At 36.2% G+C, this 23,174-nt stretch overlaps 1 protein-coding gene across 1 annotated transcript in view; it reads left to right on the top strand.

Annotated features, from left to right (window-relative positions):
• The first annotated feature begins 333 nt into the window (after nucleotides 1–333).
• The window catches only part of LOC144446899 (fibrocystin-L-like), a 63,612-nt gene continuing 40,771 nt past the window's right edge, over nucleotides 334–23,174 (top strand). The window contains exons 1-16 of the mRNA XM_078136745.1: nucleotides 334–427; nucleotides 5,092–5,190; nucleotides 6,992–7,133; nucleotides 7,473–7,578; nucleotides 7,999–8,056; nucleotides 8,577–8,676; nucleotides 9,606–9,659; nucleotides 9,981–10,048; nucleotides 16,104–16,214; nucleotides 16,656–16,757; nucleotides 17,461–17,596; nucleotides 18,142–18,358; nucleotides 18,645–18,896; nucleotides 19,243–19,344; nucleotides 21,543–21,788; nucleotides 22,226–22,350. Coding sequence (XP_077992871.1) covers nucleotides 334–427; nucleotides 5,092–5,190; nucleotides 6,992–7,133; nucleotides 7,473–7,578; nucleotides 7,999–8,056; nucleotides 8,577–8,676; nucleotides 9,606–9,659; nucleotides 9,981–10,048; nucleotides 16,104–16,214; nucleotides 16,656–16,757; nucleotides 17,461–17,596; nucleotides 18,142–18,358; nucleotides 18,645–18,896; nucleotides 19,243–19,344; nucleotides 21,543–21,788; nucleotides 22,226–22,350 — 2,012 coding nt within the window. The remainder of the gene's footprint in view (nucleotides 428–5,091; nucleotides 5,191–6,991; nucleotides 7,134–7,472; nucleotides 7,579–7,998; nucleotides 8,057–8,576; nucleotides 8,677–9,605; nucleotides 9,660–9,980; nucleotides 10,049–16,103; nucleotides 16,215–16,655; nucleotides 16,758–17,460; nucleotides 17,597–18,141; nucleotides 18,359–18,644; nucleotides 18,897–19,242; nucleotides 19,345–21,542; nucleotides 21,789–22,225; nucleotides 22,351–23,174) is intronic.

Below are 23,174 nucleotides of genomic sequence, written 5' to 3'. Positions count from 1 at the left end.
CGTTGTGTAAGCCGACGATCAAATTTCTCGGTATTTTCACATCATGTTATGCTTTTAAATCTGTCCGGACACTTTTGAATCGAATTTGGTGGTATGCTTTTTATTAGGTAAACGTTAAATTACAATGACAATGATCCGTGATTCAAAAGGAGTTATTCAACCCCCCCCCCCCCCCCCCGAAATAAAGATATGGTTGTTTTGTCCAGAACTGAATTGCATTGCATGCACAAGTTCATGACCATATCGAGCAAGTCTTGTGGTATCTTCTTCTGGTCAAATGTAATTGAAACAATGAAAACCGTGTATACTTAGACCATCAAAGCAACTTGAACTATGACCGATGTCGACGTAACAGGTGTTGGAACAAGTAGTACATGGTGTGAAGAGCCGAGGATTACACAACCTACGAACCCACGTCTTAATCATAGTAAGAATGGGTATACTTGTTAGCCTCTGTATCTGAAAAATACCGGAAAGCTGTTTTTTTTTCTTTTTACATCCGACGTGGTATGTTTGTAGCGTCAGATTCATATTGTGCCGCAGGCTCTCCAATGTAATAAAATAAGCATCGAGATGTCACTGACCGACTCGGTACATGATTGGTCATGAAAAATGTGTCACCTACAAACCTTTATAGTGCGCCACGGTAACAATACTAGAATCCTGCACTCATTTATCTAGTACCATCGTGTGACTAAATATATAAAGCACGTATGCACTAAGTGTCTTGTGGATATTCTTTGTTTAGTACGTATTACTTGCAGACCTAAGGAATTTTCTTCAGTATTTTGTTGAAAATGAAACAGTGCTAAAATCTGAATTGATGTTCGGTACTCGCTTCCCACACCTGAACAAGATGTCATAGTACATCTTAGACGTCAGGGTGTAGTGATGCATTTATAGAACTCTTACTGAAAACGCCGTTGGCTATTTAAACTATATACCATAAATTGGTCTCGATTCATCACACTGACTCTATAAACGCCCAACCTCCTCTAATGTTGTCTACTGTTTATCAAAACATGTTTTTCACTTGTTATCGTGGGGATCAACTTTTGCCCAAATCGTTCATTCTCGCACGTATTCAAGAAGTTATGACGGAAACATAGATTGCACACGCCGTCTTCTTCTTGGTACGTAGCCGAACCCAGTCTGTTGAAAACATGGTTGAAGGTTTAAACCCATTGTTGTTCACATCATCAAGGTGCAATGCTTGTCCATGACTTTCCTGTGACTCTTCCTTTCTTATTACCTCTTTGGTTGGACGAGATACACACATTATGACCCTTTTCGTTGACGTCACTGTATACACGGCAATGTGGACACTGTTAAAAAGAGGGTTTTTAGCTTTACTTACCAAAAGGAAACCAAACTCCTTGACGGACTTCTACAAGATAAACGTTAGGACACTACGACACTGAAGTGGCCACATGGGTGAAAATTTGCTATTTATCTGGGAATTGTAATTGATAAAACAACTCTACTACGTTTTTCTACTTTGGAAACAGAATGTGAATGAATATATATCAAGTCCTTATTTGTAACTCAATAAATTGCAAAACATATGAAAAATGTTTAGGTTTTTTTTTTTGCAATTTATTGAGTAGTGGACTTGATGTATGTTCTTTTGAATTGTCTTTCCATTTTATTAGGTTTGTATTATATTAAAAATCCAATAAATAGCACATATTCCAGTTTGTAGACGGATACGGGTCAAGACATTGTAATACACTGTTCATTCTCTTCTCCAGAGAAGATGTGTATTCCTTCTACAAGCAGGACTACATTAACAGTAAACTTAGCACTTCGATGTCAAAAACTATATCACACGTACATTCTGGCAAAGGCATTGTCTGTGTTATCCAATAGGAAACAATAAATTGGTTCTCTTAGACTATTGAATAATAACAGCCCCATGATAAAAAAAATCACCAGAAAAATCAATGATAGGGGACTTAGAGACATCTCTCTTGGTATTTCAACAAATAATTCTCAAATTATTTACGGGATCATTAGTCTTAAGGTTAAGCTAGACAAATAATTTTGAGGTATTTAGGGCCTAAATGAGTTGATTTTCGAACTCTAAGTTCGTTTTGCAAACGTTAACCTTTACATAACTTTAAAAACTAATTTACTACCCACATTCAGACACGTACCCCCGTCGATCAGATCATACATATATCATGTATTGAACCATAGACCCTCCACGTGGGTGGAGGGTCTATGATTGATTAGTTATTACTGATATTAAAGTTGCGCTCGCTGTACTTGCATACTAATTTCTGATCAGACGACCAACAATATATTCACACAAACATTAAGATAGACTTTGTACATGTCAATTAGGGGTAGATTTTACCCATAAATATTCGGTTGAAATCGTCATTCATTGGGTGCGGACCCAAAAATCAATTTGATTGGATATATATTACATCATACTTAGTGAACTGCTACACAAATGTTTCACCCACACATGATTCATTTACCGTACAGGGTGTATAATATTCTATACGATAAAGTCATTGTATCAAACCGTCCCAGTTGTCTATACTATAATACACTGAAATATATTGTCCTTGCACCTACCAATGTCTCACATACTGACCATATCATGTTTATACCACTACAACCTCAGGACACATATTCAAAACTACACTAACTCGAGGAAAAGAAATATTCTCTAAAACAAATGAATAAATAACCCTAATATTTTATGATAGGTTTTAACTTTACAAACAACAGATGTGTTACGGGTAACCTTGTATTTCAGACCAAACATGTTTTTGGAGCTTGTCGTCGAAAAAAGAAAAGAAAGAAAGAAAAAACCCGACGTCAAAATCATTAAACTTCGTAAATGCAATAGAATATCAAGTATCATGACGTCTGGGAGAGAAATACAATACGTCGAGGTAACTTGGCTGGCCGTGTTTTGGTAATTTTGGCATAAACGATACCATCGCGTCTCTGCACTTGCCAATTACCCTTCGCTACCTTTACGTTAGCATGTCAGTGGTAAACAGCAGTATCAATTCCCCGGCGTAGTGTTTCAAACGCCAAGTGTTGTTTCAGACATCCATGGAAACTATAGTTGTCCGAGGTGTCCTAAATAATCTCAAATATCGTAGGTAATTCCCCCTTCGATTCTCTACACGCTCTATCAATTAAACACACCCGGTCCGTTAGAAAAACGTTATATTTGAACTGGTATTAGCTAACTCGTCCCCGGGACTTCTAATTTTAGAATAAAACAATAAGTTACACCTAATCCTTCCTTCGGTGTACGTGACTCGTGGAACGAAAGAGTGATTACCGTACTTGGTATATGTTTTGACTCTAACAATATAGTACTTGTCATAGTCTGGTTGCATACCATTAACTTGTCTCTCTCCGAAGACCATACAAATATCCTAGAGCAATTCTGGCAATAAAGAAACAGTATATGCCAACAAATATTGGCAGACGAAGTATTTGACTCCCATTTTTTCCTCGACATTTTATCATACGTTTAATAAATTACGTCATCGGATGGCTTATACGTTAATATCCGGTTTGAGCCTAGCAATGGTTATACATGTATGTCTCTTCTATGAGTACCTGTAAAATGTGCAACAAAAATTACCCTCAAAACATATAAACTCAACTTGTGTCCCTTTCAGGTGTGTAAAATATTTTAAATTCCTGACGGATCAAGTTACTTCACATCGACCTTAGAAATGAGCTTGAATAGTAAACACGATACCTGATCTGTAATGCTCTGACCATTTGTCCTGACAATTCTCGGCATTTGGTCTTCGATACTAGAGGGGTCCATTATACCGTTTATAATCCGTGATGTGTTACGGTCTCTAAAGTTTAGAACTCAATTTGTCCTTGCTTACCAGGTTTCCAAAATTGTTGATCATGATACAGAGATGTGTCTGAAAGTAAAAGATAGGTATGTGAAATGATATGGGAGGAATGGGGTGGAGGTGGGGGGGGGGGGGTCGTAGCGACTGTTTTGATTCTCTAAATAGCTGTCGAAATGCATGCTAATTATTTGAATGGATTGCGGTCTACTTCAGATGTGTAGAAATACACTGCACTTTTGGAACAATGAGACGGCAATTTACAGCCAATTCTTCACTTATGTTGCGCTTGGGGGCAAAACGTGAAAGTCCAGAACAGATTTAAAAGTACTCCTTTATATTGTAGTTTTGAAACTACCCTTGAGTGTGAAATACAAAAAGAGACACATAACACAATCGTTCGATATCCATGGAGCTGTACATTTTCACACACACACAAAACAACCGATTAAATCTACCATTAAAATTCTTATACATTTTGAGTGCACTTAGCTACACAACGTTCAAAATGAGTATTTGTGGACTGATTGTTGTGGGGGTGTTTTGGTATAAATACAAGGAAGAAATTTCTTTGTCTTGTAGAAATAGCTATTGAAACGTAGTGGAAACTAAAGAAAAGATTCTTGTTGTGTTTAATTTGTTGAAATCTAGCTTTTACATAGCAACAGTGAATGAAGCACTAGTTCAACCTTTGTGTAGCCGATATAGTGAAGGGGTGGAGGGTGGTGGCGGTGGTGAATTTTTAAGCGAGTTGTGCATTTATCCCAAGGTAACTACTAGTATTGTGTAGTGGTATGAGATGTAACAACATAACAACAAATTTCCTTTGTTTTTTTCAAACATATGCTTGGTGTGTTTCAAGTTTGCACCTAAAATATTCTGTTCTGTTCTGAACTTTAAAAACTGTTGATTCCATTTGGCCATTAGGCGAATGTCTCAAGTTTGGCCAATTTAGTTAGAAAGGGGGTTGGAATGGGATGGGGGTTCAAAGGCCTAACTAAAAGAATTTATTTGTATTCTTCATTGAACTATTGATAAGGTGCCAATAAGGTGGTATAATATTGAAACTGGGGCGGGGGGGGGGGTTACAATCATATCAGATTTGCCAGGCCGCGGTGACGTAAAACAAGGTTTTCATTGTTGCATGATTATCTATAAAGTAATAATATTGAAATTTACATCCAATATAATGGCAATGATAATAAATTTTACAAGCTTTTTTTATCTTTTTTTTTTTAATTTTCAGTTGTACTGTTCACTGTAGAAGCCTCGCCCCAAGTCTCTTCGATCTCACCTACACTCGGCAGTGTTCGGGGTGGCTCTCGGTTATCTATCAGCGGTTCAGGTAAGCATACAAATTGAATCATGTGACTCTTGTTCTTGGTTTCCATGACTGCGATAAATCTTAAAGATTTATTTCAACCCCCATCCCAAACACAATGTAAACAGTGAAACTTTTAAGACGTTATAAAAAAACGTCATTACAATAAAATTCGCATAAATTATTTCATGGTTTAATTTACACTGAAAAAATTATAGGTCTACTAAATGTTCGCCGAGTGTGAACTTTAATTTGTAGTATATCCATCACCAGAGGGCGATATTCTTTTGGAAGGTCTATCATATCGAACGTCAGGTCAGGACATGGTTTATGCTTACGTGCTTAGTACTGTATGTCCCGGCGTGTGCTTACAGTTTTTGAGATATGTTTATTGTCACTTAGTGGCATGTTCAACACCCGCTTATCTGCCCTTTTTTTTGAGTTTCATATAAATTGCAAAATAAAGTTAGTTTGCCCTATATAGTATTATCCGATACAAATCGTCTACATTGTATATACTAGTGGTAGAGATAAAAGAACGCACAAGATTCAATAGTCTAGCTACTTCCATCAGTAAAATAGACATCGACCACATATTGATTTTTCAACACATCGATAGGTATTTGAGGATGATAATCAACAAAGCCAATTATTGGCCGGACATCTTCACAGTGGTTTAGGCAATAACAATAGTCTGTGTACCTTTGATAATCGGTCTTTTCTATACCTTAATTAGGGTACCCTTGGAATGACGTCATTATGTTGTCACGCACATATTGATTGGGTCGACGGGGACTAAAAATTACCTGACAGAACTAGTGTCATTTGCAAATCCGACGATGTTGGAAAAGTGGTCGCGGCCATAGCGATCTCTCGAGACGTGATGACAGACAGTTTCTTATTCGGCCAATTGACTCATCTCACATCATAAAAATATTCGAAATATCAAGAACTATGCAAAGTATGACTAGAAATTATACTACTTAGTGTATAAACGTAAACGAGACCACAACTTCTCGATGACAGACGTTTTAGTAATCCCATACCAAGGTTTTATCGATTATTACAACTAAGTCAGACGCTTTCATTTTATTTCTGCTGGTATATCAATTTGGAAATCGAACGCGATTTGATATATTCAATGCGAGTACAAAAAGGACCCATCTTACCGTGTTACCTTGGTTACCCGTGATAATAGATAGTGACTGATAGATACCTTGTTAACAAGACATTATGTGACAATCATTACAGGTGTCTTGTGTGTCAGCGACCTTTTTGACAAATAAGTAGATGAAACTCCCAGATCAACATAGTGGCCGTGATGATAAAACAAGCAAACGTTAAAATTGCAACAAAACGTTATTTGGTTATGTGAATCTGAACGAAGATGGAATGACCTTACATTTTTGCGATTATATGCTCTTTTGCCATAATAAACATTTCTCTTCCTACCTGCAAAAATCGAACAAGGTTTGGGTTTTGCAAGTCCCCAAAATTCACGAAAAACAAAACGTACGCAAACTTGTCCTAGTTTACAATTTTATCAACAAAGCAAGATTGTTTTTTGAACGAATTTGTCAAATATGAAACATGTAATTTAATCCCGGTAGGTGGTAAAAGACATTAATTTAGTTGTTTGCCATTCTTTGTCCATCTTTAAATGCGTTCATCAGTTAGTTCTTGTGTACCACGACCAAGGTTTCTTACGACTAACGTTTCGCCCGTTCATGTCGACAGACGTTGTCGAACTGTTCGTTTGCTCGTTTCAATCTTTAATTCAAATACATTATTAACGACTAGAGCAATACTTTACTTCTTTCCACAGGTTTCAGTGAAAATCAATTCAACTTTGGACCTGACGATGCACACCTTGGTAACATTGTTTTCCTCAAGTCAACCACGGAAACCATAGAATGTGACGTCATAAAATACTATACTACGCCAGAAACGATTACATGTGACACTCGGTACGATCTCGTCTTTTTTTTTATATTCTGTATGACAGACCCCAGTGAAAAATATTCTATGACAGACTGCCAATGGCAGTTATCACATTTAGGACACTTTTATATTTAAAAAATATATTTACGTCTGTCAGATTATGCCATTTCACCAACCACCTAGTTTCAATAATCTAATTGCTAATTTTGTAATCAATCACGCAATACCCACAGGCAATGCCTCCCTCCAGCTCCCGCCTTCCCAACAAACAGACACACATATACAAATACCTATAGAACGGCCAATCTTCAACATTACACTTTTTAAAACTATGAAACTGAAAGAAAAAAAAAATATTCTTACAGGAGAGCAAAGGCTGGAAAGTACACTGTTCAGGTTGCAGTAGATGGCAAATTTATTGAGGATCAGGGAGGTAGTTACTGTAGCGACGAGGACGACTGCAAATTTTCAGTAAGTGTGCTTGTGTTCTTTTCTCCAATGCCGTGTTATCTGTTTACGGGTTTCAGACATTCAAAATTAGACTTTTCTCTTTACTGGAGTTGTACTAAGTAATTGCAACGGTATAGTAATATATTTAATTTTGTCATAAAAATCTATTTCGGGGTGAAGGGATTACAAGAAATTGTATCTATGTCATGCATAGGAAAAGTCGAATCTACATTGGACTGTCTATCTGACTGTATATGTCTCACGTGTCTTGGTATTGGAGGTGAGAAGAAGAGCTTTGAGATTTGTTTGCTTTATTTGAAATTTTAATGGGGACGTTTTTTTTTATGTGTAACGTGTTGTTAAAGGCCGTGGGTATATTATATACTTATTATTGAAGGTTGACCATTTTTTTAAAGCAAGTACTTTGAATTTCTTCAACAGTATACAGAAGATGCGTCGCCAACAGTATCAAGTGTTTCTCCTTCATCGGGCGTGCCAGGTATGTATGTCTATCATCCGTTATCAAATACGGTTCCCGTAGGATTATAATTATAATCTTACTCCCGCGGAGGGGGGGGGGGGTTATTCCCATAGAAAAGGCATATCCCGGGGGCATATACGTATGTAACGCGGTTTCGACCACCCTTAAGCATTATGTAGAGGTTTGGCCGACCTCTTTGAATTCACGTACGACTTTTAACTCCATATTTTGAACAAAATTGTTTCCACGGGTTGTTTTCAGTCATCTTTATCGGAAGTAGGCGCCCGTCTCAGAGTCCCCCAGCCCCCGGGCAGCCAATGAACTAGCGATGACCGAAGCATGCACGCACAAATATTTCATGGGTTTGTAAAACCTACACAATCAGTGGTTGGCAATTGCATTGTGTAATTCTTACAGTACTGATATACATGTAAGACTTGCTAGGCTTTAATTACATATGACAAAGTTCCCCTTTGTATCCAAACAAGTTCAAGTTGAAAGAGCTAGTACTGACGATGTTTGTTTTTCATATTTCAAGGTACTCAACTCTACGTGGAGGGTAAGATCTACACCAGCCGATATTATGAAGGACAAGAAGTATCTGATGAAGATGATGACGACAGCCTGAGTTTTCTAAGGTAAGTTCATTTGTGTTACATATACCGTACCATAACCGCTGAGTTTTCAAGTTAAGAACGCACGGAAGTTTTGTTACCCATAATGCTACGCGCAAACACCAAGATGGCGGAAAGTTTAAAAGGCAAGTCGGTCTCGCGAAGGTACTCAGGAAACAGGATCTGTGCAACTATGAATAAAATAGTATAAGTTTTCCTCTATTGTGTCAGTGTCTATGTTTGAATGTAACAGAAGAGCATATATCTCGAGTATGTATATTATCCTATCTACGAGTATATATATGTACTCAACTCAACTCAACTCAAGATACAACTAATGAACTATGTATGTTTACATTCAAAATAGACGCTGACACGATAGAGGTGTACATTATACTATTTTAATTCATATTTTCATAGATATCGGTTCAAGTGCCTGTGGTCTCTTCCAAAGCTTCCGAGACGGTCTCGTACAGTCAAAATTGTTTGAAGGTTTACTGTTAGTAATTTCCCAAGCATGTGGTCGATTCCGTTTTTCATATCTGAAGGATGGGGCAAGTTAACAGAATCAGCGAAATATCGAAATGGAGCGGAATGGCCGTATTTAGGCCAAGTTCGAATCTGGTCAATCTAACTTTGCATGCCAGTTTCTGTCGCATTCAGTCACTAGCCGTATAGCCTAGACCATGGAGGTATACGAAGAAGTTCCCTTACATGTCCATGCCCAGAGGATTTGCTTAGTTGATATCGCCTGGTTTGTCCTCTCAAAACCGATGCGTTTTGAGAGGACACAGCTAAACTAAAGGTCTATGGACAGTCCCTCTATCACTGTATCACACTGTGATAGAGGAACTGTGGCCTATGCTAGAAGCGACCCACTCTGTTTGTATGGCCTGTGTGTCCATGACTCAATTCTGACAGAGTTTGGAATTCTTCCTCTTTCAATCTTACAGGTCATATCTTGATAACCAGGAGTGTTCACTTATTGATGAAGATACTGACGACGTGTAAGTAGTACATCTCAGTAATATCGTTATGTTTCAAGACTAAATTGTACATTTCAACTGATATATACAAAGGTATTTGTCTTTTTATTTTGCCTGTTCAATGCATTCATGTAGTGGAATGGGATAATATTTAAAGTCTTGAAGTTAACCGACCTGCACTCCAATTCCTTTTGTACTTCTTGTACTTCTGTATAGTATATTCCATTCCTTTGTGTTGTTTTGTATTTGTATTGGATAAAAAAAAATATTTTTAAAAAGAAGAACAACAAAAACTTGAACTTAAAATAAGCTTTCTCAATTTTTTTTTTTTTTTTAAAATAGATATGGGATAACACTTACATCGAATGAATATGGTAACTTTTATTGTATGCCAACTGGTACAACTATTGGTAAGTACGATCTATAATATAATATAACCAGTGTAATAATCAAAACTTAAATGTATGTGATATTTCATATTAGTGGTTTTATAATGATACTTAAGATTTCATATTATGGTTATATATTAATGTCCACTAATTTGCACATATGTAAATGAGAATTAGTTAAGTTTTTTGGTGCACTGTAGCTTTTTCTGGATTCATATGAATTTTGTCATCAGTATTGTGATTTACTGCTTGTCAATGTCAGTCAGGTGACCAGTGTGCAGTCACCTGATTGTAGTGTTGCAGGTCAGGGAAAGGTCATCTGCTGTGGTTGTGTACTGCAGACTTTAAGGCTGTACTCCCGGCATAGGTTATTGGTATGTTATTGGAGAATAAGTGTGTGTATTAAAGTTTAAATTATATGGGTTACATGTATTTAAACAATAATGTACCAGAGATTACTTGCATTGATGCACACACATACTAATGATATTAATGCACCGTGCTGCAGTGCAATACTGAAAACATTGCATATATGTGTATGCATATAAGGACATGATCATTCATTCTACATGAAAGCGTGTGATTGCATGGTGTCATGTTTACGGAAATTTGTTTTTTATAATAACAGAACCCCATGCCACGTAAGTGCCAGTGTGAGTACTCGGGGGGGGGGGGGGGGGGGGGTATTTGCACTCGTACTTGCAGTGTTTTCTGCTGCATTTTCACTTGCTATACTCATAAAAGTACTGCTGCAGAGAATACTGTAAGCACTCCTACAAATATCCCAAGTACGCCACACTTACACTCGCACATCATGGATTCTGTCATACAACTTATCGTAAAGTGACACGTTGATTAAAATGAAACTTATTAAGTTTCTCAGTACAGATAATTTTGGGAGACACAAATTTATGAAATAGTTTTGCGAACTGAAGGTCGTTGTTAATAAATTCACAGTAATTACTTAATTTATAGGCAACCCTGATTGTATTATTTATATAGACAATTCAGTCCTCTTACAAGTCTACAAGTATACATCTTTTTATAAGTAAATGACTAATATTTAGTGATTATCTCCTTGGTTATTTTATGGAGGGTAAATTAAACTTAGCGGAAAATACTGACTTTTCGTCTTTGAAGCAACAGAGTGTAAGGGGTAAATAATGAGATTGTCTTTGAGGAAACAAAGTGCTCCTTACAAATGCTTTTAATTGTAAAGTCCGCTGTGTATTGTGATGTGATTAGCTTAGGTAAGTAACTCATTAACATTTAATTGGTGTGGAAGTTCTTATTGAAGCTGTATCTTGAATGGAAGACATTAACAGTTGTCCAAACTGAGACAGTTAACCCAAGTTGTCCCAACTAATGCTTTCAAGCGCTACTTTCAATGTATTATTTTTTTCTTGAAAAGTAACAAAATGGAACGAAATGAAATGCATGTGTGTGTATATGTGCATGTGTGTGTGTTTGTGTACATGTGCACATGTGCATGTGTGTGTGTGTGTATTATGTGTATGTGTGTATGTGTGTTTTTTTAAGGAAGATAGGGTGTGTGTATATACATGTGTGTGTGTGGGAGGGTGGGTGGGTAGGTGGGTGGGGTGGGGGGGGTGGAGGAGGAGGGAAGGGGTGTCCTATTTGGTAAAACTTGTGTGGTCCTGTGCATAATATTGATTGAAAACCTCTGTAGAAGGATTAGCACAGGAGTTGACTTTTGATTTCTTATAATGAAAACACCACAATTAAGAAGGGATTCGCTAGTACAACTCCAAACAAACATATAAAAGACATACAGTGCTTGGTTTGCAATCAGACAAAACTAAATGATAGGTGTATTTGTGGAAATCTTTGGTAATTGTAGAAGACAAATTTGAACACTTTCTAGTACAATTTATTGCAGTACTAGATTTTGATGACAATTTTGACTTGAAAACGAGTTGTCCGGTAGAGTTACAGGAAAAGTTGATAGTGAACAACAGAATAATTCTATTCAATCCTTTTGGCTTTATTGATAAGATAGCACTAATGTGAGAACCTGGGATTGGAACATGGGCCTTTAAAAACACATGTAACACGCTTTGTTGAATATAACAGAGTATGTCCTATTTATAGAGACAGATTTGCAATTCTTAGTACTTTGTCGATAAAACATGTACAGTCAGGAATGATAATTACAGTTATTGGTATCTTATTGTAGTACTCTCTATAGTATCCTACAAAATTCCAGGAAACCTCTTGTCCAAGAACCAAGGTCAATTTAACAAGTTAGCCAATTAAACATTGTTAGTTAACTAACTTGGCAAATAGCCAGAGTGTAGAATCATTTAAGTCTGTATGGAAGATAATTAATTTACATAATTATGTACAATGCTAGTGTGCCATAGTGTCTACTAGAATCAATGCTAAGCATTGTATGAGTCTAACCATAGACACTGTCTATGGTCTAACGTGAAGGTAGCCTGTTTGTTGAGATACATGATGACGTCAGCTGGTCATACCTATCCTAGCGCCCCCCCCCCCCCCCATGCAATTACAAGGGCTAGGAGATATGACCAGCTGACAACGCTGACAATTTAATCTCAACAGTGCAGTAAACAGGCTAACATGAAGCACATATAAGCAGTGATTAGGTGTAATTTCAAAGGCTCATTATCATTCACTGTGTGTGTGTGTGTGTGTGTGTGTGTGTGTGTGTGTGTGTGTGTGTGTGCGCGCATGTGTGTATGCATGTGTATATGCATGTGCGCATACATGTGCATATGTATGTGTGTGTGTGTGTGTGTGTGTGTGTGTGTGTGTGTGTGTGTGTGTGTGTGTGTGTGTGTGTGTTTATTGAACTTCAATCAGACATGCTTTAGTTGATGCACATACGGCATGTATAACATGATGATCATGCAGCCACTGGTAGCCTCTAGACTAAGGGTGTGGAGAGATCTTGAGATTCAAAGCCATGGATAGCATCTACACTAAAGAGAGAGGTTAGGATTTAAAGCCATGGATATAGTCTCTAGACTAGGGGTAAGAAGAGAGATCTTGATGTTCAAAGCCACTGATAATCGCTAGGCGTACCAGTACACTAACCTTCAAGACCCATTGCATTTGTTTCCAGCATTGACCATAATCCAATGATCTGTAACAATGCCAAACTCTAATTCACACATTCTACTGTTTCTTGGCATCTCAATCTTTTATTACACCTGCCAGTTTAGTCTTACAAATTTACTGAGTAAACATTATCAAGACCTCTAAAGAAAACATAACATGGGAGTCAAGTGTGACATTGCACAAGTTTACTGACATACAGACAACACTCCAAATAGAAGCAGCTACATTCTCCATTGTTCTGCTATTGACACAGGTCTTCACCAAGAGTCAATATCCATTGTTGTGGTTACACAAAAGAAGGGGATAGCAATGCATGAACAGTTAATTAAATTGGGTCTTTGGCAGTAAGTCAGCAATGCATTTCAACCTCATGATCTAATAGACCCTCCAGATGGTGGCGGGTCTATGATTAGAAGGAGATACCCTAGCTGGCTCACCTTGTCTATGTCTGGCTGTATAATTACATGTGCATTCTGTCACCAACAAGCATCAGAAAGTATATTTAATGATATTCATGGACAGAAATTAAGAGAAGACACAGGATGATTTCTTGGTACTTGAATAAGGCACAGACACCCTTTTAGATATACCATACTAGACAGTGGAGCTCCTTCACTGTCTGGATATACCATAATACAGTGCATGTTCTCTTTGAAAGCATGGTGCATTAGAGTTAAAGTACTATGGATGTATATGTTAGAGGGACTATTGATGTACATATAGTGATCATCCCAAGGGAGACTACCATGTAATGATGAAGAGATTCTGGTCATTTCTATGTCTTAATTTGACTGTGTAGCCTCGAGTCCTGTCATGTTGGGATTTAAGGCTCTCACCTTCTTCCTACCACCTAGCATTTCGCTAACGGTCAGACAAAAAGCAGACAAAAGTACTTATTGGGTTTTAAATTTGTCGAGCCATTAGATAACATCATCATATGATTAGAACCAACCTTGAGGGTTGAGCTGTACAAAAAACATGACACATTTGCTGTGGAAAATCATGATCTAATCTTAGGATTGTTTGTAATATAACAATAATGAAAGTTAAATGATGCATTATCATTTGATGGTAGCTACCTAAGTCTCTGCTATTCATGTAACCATGGTTCATAGCCTTTATGTGTCACTGATGTACACTCGCTGTTTAACTGAGTACTTTATATACTTCAGTGCTTTTCATGGCAGTAAGTAGGTAAAATGTACCCGAGTTCCTTTGTCTCATTACCAGGGTACCCACCAAAACTACAGTACTAAAACTCAGAAACTATGTAAGTTTTACCTGGTATTGACCTCTATGTTACCAGGGTTCCCCAACTGTAGCAAAAATGTTATACTTCTTATTAAAGGGGATGTATTTTCAAGGATTTTAATAACTTCACATCTCATAAATTTAGATCGCCAATATATTCCTGCATGTTATGAGTTCAAGGTACTACTACATGCTTCAAATTTTATTCTGTTGGCTAACAATGAAATACTTGTACAAAGTTTAAGGTATTTAGTCATGGGTGAGCTATTTTATTTCACCACTCTTCTGTTCTGAATTCACCTTGAAATAAAAGACCTTCTTTTGGAATTTGTTCAAATTAGAGTGGAAGTGGGAGTCAGGTTTTAAAAAAAAAGACTGGTTTAAAACTAAATTTTGGAACATATACAAAAGTTAACATGTCATATTTCCAGGCTTTTTTGTGTATGCAAGGTAAATGCCAAATTCTGACTAATGTATTTTGAAGGAAGGTGAATTGGCAAATTTTGGATTTTGTGAATGGAAGTAGAATGCTAACTCTTGGCCAATGCTTGCTGACTAACTCAAGTAGCGCATTATTTAATCCCGGTATATCACTTTTGTACAGAATGTGCCTAAAACCAAGATATTTCTATTTCAAATTCTTGAATAATGTTTGGTTTGATACAGGATTTAATTGTTGTCATGCTATTACGTTCAATTTCTGATAAAGATTTGATGAAGTTTTGGTGTCTTTTGAAATGAAACTCTGAGGTTTTCCCAACAATATTCAAACATGATCACTATGCACAATGGTTGGCATGATACATGTTTTGTTTATAGTAGAATTTCTGATACTGATAAAGATTTGACGTAGTTCGGTTTCTTTTGAAATTAAACTCTTGAGGTGTTCCTGATGACTTTTTTAAAAACATAAATAAGTTTGTTATTGTACTACTCAAGTGCGTTCCAATTTAGTTTGTTTTAACTAGGCAAGTTTCACACACCTGTGTACACCCATGGTGTTTTTAGTTTGTATCGTTGTGTAATAACTCATGTTTTCATGTTTTCATCGATGTTTGGTGGTGTTGCTTAGCTCGTAGTCTTACATAATAACATTGACGTCAAACTGCTATGTTAATTGTGTGTTTCAATTGTATATAGCAAGGGTATGACGTGTGAAAATAGTCTGGAAAAAAAATGTTTTGTGTCAATGTTATTGTAGTAGAGATTATTTACAGTTGGGTTAACCCCAATAATGACATAGTGTTAGCTGATATTTAAATACAACTGTATTTCATTACTTTGTACTCAATGATCAATAAGCTTCTGTAACAATATTTTGTAAGAACATTTAGTACTTTGTCTGGCTTTTAATTTAAAAAAAGAAAAAAAAAAGAAAGAAAATATACATTTTTCTTCATGAAAGTTCAAGCATGAATTTTGTTTTCCTCAAACGATACCATAGTTTGTAACTAGAAACACAACCTGAGGTCATAGACATCTTTTCATTGCGCTGTCCTTGAGGCAACTTGCCAAAATGAAAGTTTCTCGGAGTTATACTCCTGGTTAAAAGTATAGTGGTTTTTATGGGCAGCAGGAGATTCAATTTGAAAGAAAAAAGTTATGAATGTTTTATCAGGTATCCTGACTCGGTTAAAGGTTTTCTTGAAGGAGAGTATAATCGTACTGGATAGTAAAATAAGTTGTGTAAATTAATGATTTCATTTGTTTTACTTTGCAGGGTCTCAGAATGTCACATTCCTTATTGACAATTATGGCCGTTCCTGGAGTTTACCTGCTGCATTGCATGTCAGTGCATATAATAAACTTTACCTCTATCAGACCCATGCAGGTAAGTACTTATGTGTTACCTTTGAACAGCGCCCTCAAGTGGCAATAACAAATGTAAAGAAGTTAGTCAATCAATGTTATCTGTTAAACAGCACCCTCAAGTGATAGCCACCGAAGGAAAAGTTTATTAGATATGAACATTGCCCTCATTGACATTGATATGACTTGTGTAGTCATGTTAATATAGTTCCTTCAAAGATGTGCTAAATTAAATATATTTTGTAAAAATCACATTGTCGTCAGCACTTTATAAATAGTGTAATTAAAATGTAGTAATTTGTAAACGTTCATTTCATTATCATCACTGTATTGTTGTTACTAATAGGAAACTTAAGTTATTGTTGGTATTTAGATTGGTTTTATCAAACAACTTAATTTAGATTGGTTTTTAGGTATAGATATTTATGGTAATCATTTTCAAATCATACTTTTTTTTTGGTAGAAATATATGATGTGTATCCAACAACTGGTAGCATTGAAGGAGGAACATACCTGACAATTTCTGGAGATTATTTTGACACTGATGCCGAGGTGTATGTTGGTGGTAAGTATAAAAATACTGATTAGTTACTAGTGATTGTTACGATCTAGAAACAGGGGTAAAAAAAAGCTGTCATTGAAATAAAGAGAGTCATGTACATATTTTGAGTAAAAGTATTAATGAATATTTTGCTCATCATAATAGAATTAATACCCCAATTTTCATATTCATGTTCCTATTTCAAATTCAAATTTAAATTCAAATTTAAATTCAAATTCAAATTCAAATTTAAGTTCAAATTCAAATTCAAATTCAAATTCAAAAACTGTATTGTCCATTAACTTGAAACATATAATGGAAAATTTCCTTCCTGCATCACAGAAATCCCAATGTATGAATAAAATGCTATCCACAGACAATACACATCCAAACAGACAAATGTACAATAATATCAGTATGTAGACCTACAAAAATGTATGCAAGACCGAACTCCTTCCACAATTATTACAAATTTGTTGTCTGAAATGTATGTATGTATATGTGATAACTGTAAAATTATAGAGTTTATATGTTGAAGGTCGTTCTACAGGTAGGCCTTCTGGACTGCAGTAGTTTCTATTCTGTTGTCGTTCACATATTTGTAATTATCACTTAGCAACAAGAACTTACATACATGCAGAAATTGGTATTGAAATGGTTTGAACACAGACTATGTAACAGCACCCCCACAGGCCATATCTTACTTTGGAAATCAACTTTTGTTTAGGTGTGCCGTGTACCATTGATAATGTAACAATGACTGAGATCACATGTTGGACTGGAGCCAAGTCAACATCCCAGGCCCTGTATCCAGGACAACGTGGTATGCTGTGGGAAATGTGGGCAGACACTACACCATCCAGGTATGACCAGGATTCTGATAAGAATTACCATTTAGTAAGGCTAAGATTTACCGTATCCTGAAAAAGTGTGTGTTACCATCCCCACGACTCTACATCACCAAACTGCACCCACACTCAAAATAGACATGTTTTGGTATCTTTACATCAAAAAACCCCTGTTGTACGGAATGTTCATTTGAAATTAATCATTGTCATGCCTCTCCCTGCTTTCGTATGTGATTGGTTGATGGTATCATTTCTGTTCTATCTATCATAACAAACCTTATAAAGCAGAATTTTAAGATTCAATATTTCAAGTTGTAGCTTTTTGTTGCTTTTAGCACAACTTAATTAATGTTGAAAAAATTACATCACCTAGCATCCTTACCCAAACAAACAGTCCAGTTGTGCTACAGTGCCATTGGCACAATTCTGTGAATCACAAGTTTTGTTTAGAGAATGAAATATGCAATGGTATCAAACATGTCGATTTCCTCTTTAAGTTACACAAATTTCAAAGTTTGTACATTATTAACAGGTGATGACTAATCTTTGTCTGTTTGTAGTTTGAGCGACATCCAATCATATGACAGTAGTACAGCAAACTATCGTAGTGAAATCGTACGAGAGGCACATGCACCAGATGTTGAAATTTACGACAGCTATGCATCACGTTTAAGTGGATACTTTCTCGCACCAGTTAATAGTGACTACACTTTCTATCTCATGGCTGACGACAAAGCAGAGCTCTACTTAAGTACAACTGAACATGAAAGTGACAAAGTAAGTAAACATTTGTTTTAGAAAGTTTCTTTTTTCAAATATTATATTCTAAAAATGTAACATATAAAATATACCATTATGAATCTTTTTGATAAATGATGCAAACCAAGTGTATGAGAAAAGATGTTGACAGTAGTATTTGATGAAAATTTGTACCTTTTAGCAGCAAATGATCTAACTATAGTCCTGCATGAGTGCAAGTATGGCATACTTGAGTTATTTGCATGAGGTGTTTATTTTTTGTGTGTATTTTAATAATATATTTACATTACGTTGTAATTTACAGCAAAAGATTGCTTCTTGTTCATCACACACGACAAGTTGGACATCATTTGAGGAGCAGCAGTCTGCAGTATTTACACTGACTGGTGGTCAGAGTTACTACATAGAGGCTACACATATAGAGTATACTGGTGGAGATCATGTACAGATTGGTGTATGGATGGATAATACGCCATTTGTTAATAGTCAAGTCAGCTCTGCTACTAATGAGAAACAACAAATCAAAACTGATTCTTTCGCTGAGATTGAAGAACAGGTGAGTAGATATCTGATATAGTAGAGAATTAAGATTTAGTAGCTTGGTAGGTTGTTCTCCCCTCCTGATTAATTGATTTTTTGCTTGCTTACTTGATTGATTGATTGATTGATTGATTGATTGCTTGATTCCTTGATTGCTTACTTGCATACATGCTTGATTGATTGATTGATTGATTGATTGATTGATTGTTAGCTTGATTGACTGATTATTGAAGTCATGATTAAAATACCCTTGAAGTATTTTCTTAGAATTATAGCTTGTCAACTGTGTTCTGTAACAAGTCTTTACCCATGGAGATGACCCCTGAAATCTTTACCAATAGCATAACTTTGATTTATTTCAGCAATTGACAATTGAATGGAATGGATTATCTGATGACACTTTCAGCTTTGTCTATGATGATTTTGAATCTGATCCAGTGTCTGTCACAGCGAGTGCTTCAGAGGTAAAATTTTTGATTTGTGTCTGAATCACCGATTCTAAGTTTGTTACTTTGTTCTGGCAATATATAATGTTGGTCTGGCTGTTGTACTAGTTTTCAAAGTGCCCACAGGTTGCATAAGCACCACAGGTATTGTCAAGGGTTTGCCCTGTGCATCAGAATTAGGCAGACAAAAATAATTGTGTGTCTCCGATAACCTGGCATCAGAGAATAGAGTAGGTAGGTTGAGATTTTGTTTGACCTTTTTAATTGTTTTTATTGTTGAAAAATATTGCTTCGACCCAAAACCAAATGAAATGTTGGTCAGAATACCCCTTCTGTGATAGCTTGATGAAATATGTACAGACATCACTGGGAAAAGAAAACAATTGTGCATGAAAGTGAAGCTTATTTTTTTGTTTTAATAATGTATAGGGTCGGCAGCTTAAATTAGGGTCAGTCGAGGTCAGGTTATTGGAAACACACACGCTTTTTTATTTTGCGTTACTGTCATCCTCACCTTTTATGTGGCAACCTTTTGAGTGCAGAATCAAGGTCTCACTACAATACTATATGCAATTGTTAGTTTGTTATTGTTTCGCTCTGACTGTTAGTTTGTCAACAGACATTGTCTTAGGAATGTTACGCTAAGTTTACAACATCAATGGAAAGTGTCAGCCAAGCAAGTCATATCAACCATACTGAAGTTAACTTCTACAACATTCCAATATAAAGTTAGAACAGATAAACGTTATGGAATTATTTCATTAAAGTGTCTATATACATTTTACTATCAAGATCAACCACAATCTACTGCCACTAAGTATAAGGTGATATCTGTTCGTTTATGCAATCTACTGCCATTAAGTGTAAGGTGATATCTGTTCATTTATGCAATCTACTGCCACTAAGTGTAAGGTGATATCTGTTCATTTATGCAATCTACTGCCACTAAGTGTAAGGTGATATCTGTTCATTTATGCAATCTACTGCCACTAAGTGTAAGGTGATATCTGTTCATTTATGCAATCTACTGCCACTAAGTGTAAGGTGATATCTGTTCATTTATGCAATCTACTGCCACTAAGTGTAAGGTGATATCTGTTCATTTATGCAATCTACTGCCACTAAGTGTAAGGTGATATCTGTTCATTTATGCAATCTACTGCCACTAAGTGTAAGGTGATATCTGTTCATTTATGCAATCTACTGCCACTAAATGTAAGGTGATATCTGTTCATTTACGCAATCTACTGCCACTAAGTGTAAGGTGATTTCTGTTCATTTATGCAATCTACTGCCACTAAGTGTAAGGTGATTTCTGTTCATTTATGCAATCTACTGCCACTAAGTGTAAGGTGATATCTGTTCATTTATGCAATCTACTGCCATTAAGTGTAAGGTGATATCTGTTCATTTACGCAATCTACTGCCACTAAGTGTAAGGTGATATCTGTTCATTTACGCAATCTACTGCCACTAAGTGTAAGGTGATATCTGTTCATTTATGCAATCTACTGCCACTAAGTGTAAGGTGATATCTGTTCATTTATGCAATCTACTGCCACTAAGTGTAAGGTGATATCTGTTCATTTACGCAATCTACTGCCACTAAGTGTAAGGTGATTTCTGTTCATTTATGCAATCTACTGCCACTAAGTGTAAGGTGATTTCTGTTCATTTATGCAATCTACTGCCACTAAGTGTAAGGTGATATCTGTTCATTTATGCAATCTACTGCCACTAAGTGTAAGGTGATATCTGTTCATTTATGCAATCTACTGCCACTAAGTGTAAGGTGATTTCTGTTCATTTATGCAATCTACTGCCACTGAGTGTAAGGTGATTACTGTTCATTTATGCAATCTACTGCCACTGAGTGTAAGGTGATATCTGTTCATTTATGCAATCTACTGCCACTGGGTTTAAGGTGATATCTGTTCATTTATGCAATCTACTGCCACTAAGTGTAAGGTGATATCTGTTCATTTATGCAATCTACTGCCACTAAGTGTAAGGTGATATCTGTTCATTTATGCAATCTACTGCCACTAAGTGTAAGGTGATATCTGTTCATTTACGCAATCTACTGCCACTAAGTGTAAGGTGATATCTGTTCATTTATGCAATCTACTGCCACTAAGTGTAAGGTGATATCTGTTCATTTATGCAATCTACTGCCACTAAGTGTAAGGGGATATCTGTTCATTTATGCACTACAGATTGAGGAGGCAATCTTCCAGATGTTTAATGTTCAGTGTCAAGACATCGGCTCAGGTCGTGCTGCGTTTTTCCTTGACTTTGAGACTCCGCAGAACGGTCCTGAAACTGGTACTAGAGTTAAGGATGAGGAACCATACTGTGGACAGACTTCATTGAAGAATCCTACCGACATCTTTGAAGCAGATGTGACTATGTCTGGATCTGGGGCTACATATGGCACTCTGTCTCTCTCAAGATATGGTCATGTAAGAAAAGTTATTTTACTTTAAAATTCCAAATGTGGTCATGTAAGAAGCCATTTTACTGTTCACACTTCCAAATATGGTCATTTAAGAAGCTATGTTACTATTTAAATTTCCAAATATGGTCATGTAAGTTAGGCCATTGTACCATTCAAATTTCCAAACGTATTCATGTAAGAAACAATTTTACTGTTCACACTTCCAAATATGGTCATGTAAGAAGTTATTTTTAAATTCCAAATATGGTCATGCATGAAACTAATGTATCATTTATATTTCCAAATATGGTCATGTATTAAAGTCAATTAATGGCTTTTTAATATGTAAACAGTTTTACCAAGTATTGCTACATGGAATATTTTCAGCTGTTTTACTTTCCGTTATTAAACTGTGGAACCAGAAACAAGAATATAATGCCGTTTACTTATTGTTTGTTACAGTTTTGTTTTGCTTATATTGGTGGCATCGCCGATGGTATATGGATGAACATCTTGTTCACAGAGAAAGATGGAAGTCCTAGAACTAGAGGCCGATGGGTATCATTTAGTGCTATTCATAATAACCAGTAAGTATAGTTTTGATTTTGGGTGGAGGGTGTATGATTAAATGCAACGTTTTAATTCTCACTATCCAAAATAGTAGCTCTCGTTATTGACATTGTTCCGAGGAATGAAATCGACAACTAAAGGGAGTCAATCATAGCTGGGGATGGGGGGTGGGGGTGGGGGTGGGGGTGGGGATGGGGGTGTAGTTATTCCCACAGAAAGGTATATGGCTATGTGCTGCCAAGATTCAGTCACTTTTTCATGAAAAATTCCCTAATCATTGACCTGGGTCAGTAACATCATACATGTGAAATATCTTCAGTGCTTAGGAAATACCTTCACACTTAGAAAAATGGTAATTGACTGGATAATTATGACAGGAAATCCCTCACAGTGGGTCTGTTTTTGGATTATACATTTGGTAAATGTTTTAAACTTTGGTTGTACACCCCAATCGGAAAATTTGTTTTAGATTGTGCTTAATAGGTGTTAATCATAGAACTCAACATCAATAGTACAGGACTTGAAATAATGAAAAATAAACTCTTGCCCTCTCAAAAAGTGGAAAATGAAAAGTACCTGTCTGAATTCGAAAGTACTTGTTCACAAAACGGATATTTTTTTTATTTTTTTATATTTTTTTTGTTTTTACATATTGTCCTGTTGAGTTGTCTTTGTCATCGTTCAAGTTGCCATATTGTTATTTCTAGTTTGAGTTTCACTTTGAATTTGGAATTTTGTTCTCAAGGTAAACTATAAACTCAGGAAATCTAAGCAGACTAAACATTCATATGCTTCTATTCACATGCTAAAATATCTCTTCAAAAGTTTCTGCAAGTACAGA

This window comes from Glandiceps talaboti, chromosome 15 (assembly GCF_964340395.1).
Source record: "Glandiceps talaboti chromosome 15, keGlaTala1.1, whole genome shotgun sequence".
NCBI classification, from domain to species: Eukaryota; Metazoa; Hemichordata; class Enteropneusta; family Spengelidae; genus Glandiceps; species Glandiceps talaboti.
Note: the sequence above shows the minus strand (reverse complement) of the source record. Positions and strands in the feature narration are given on the sequence as shown.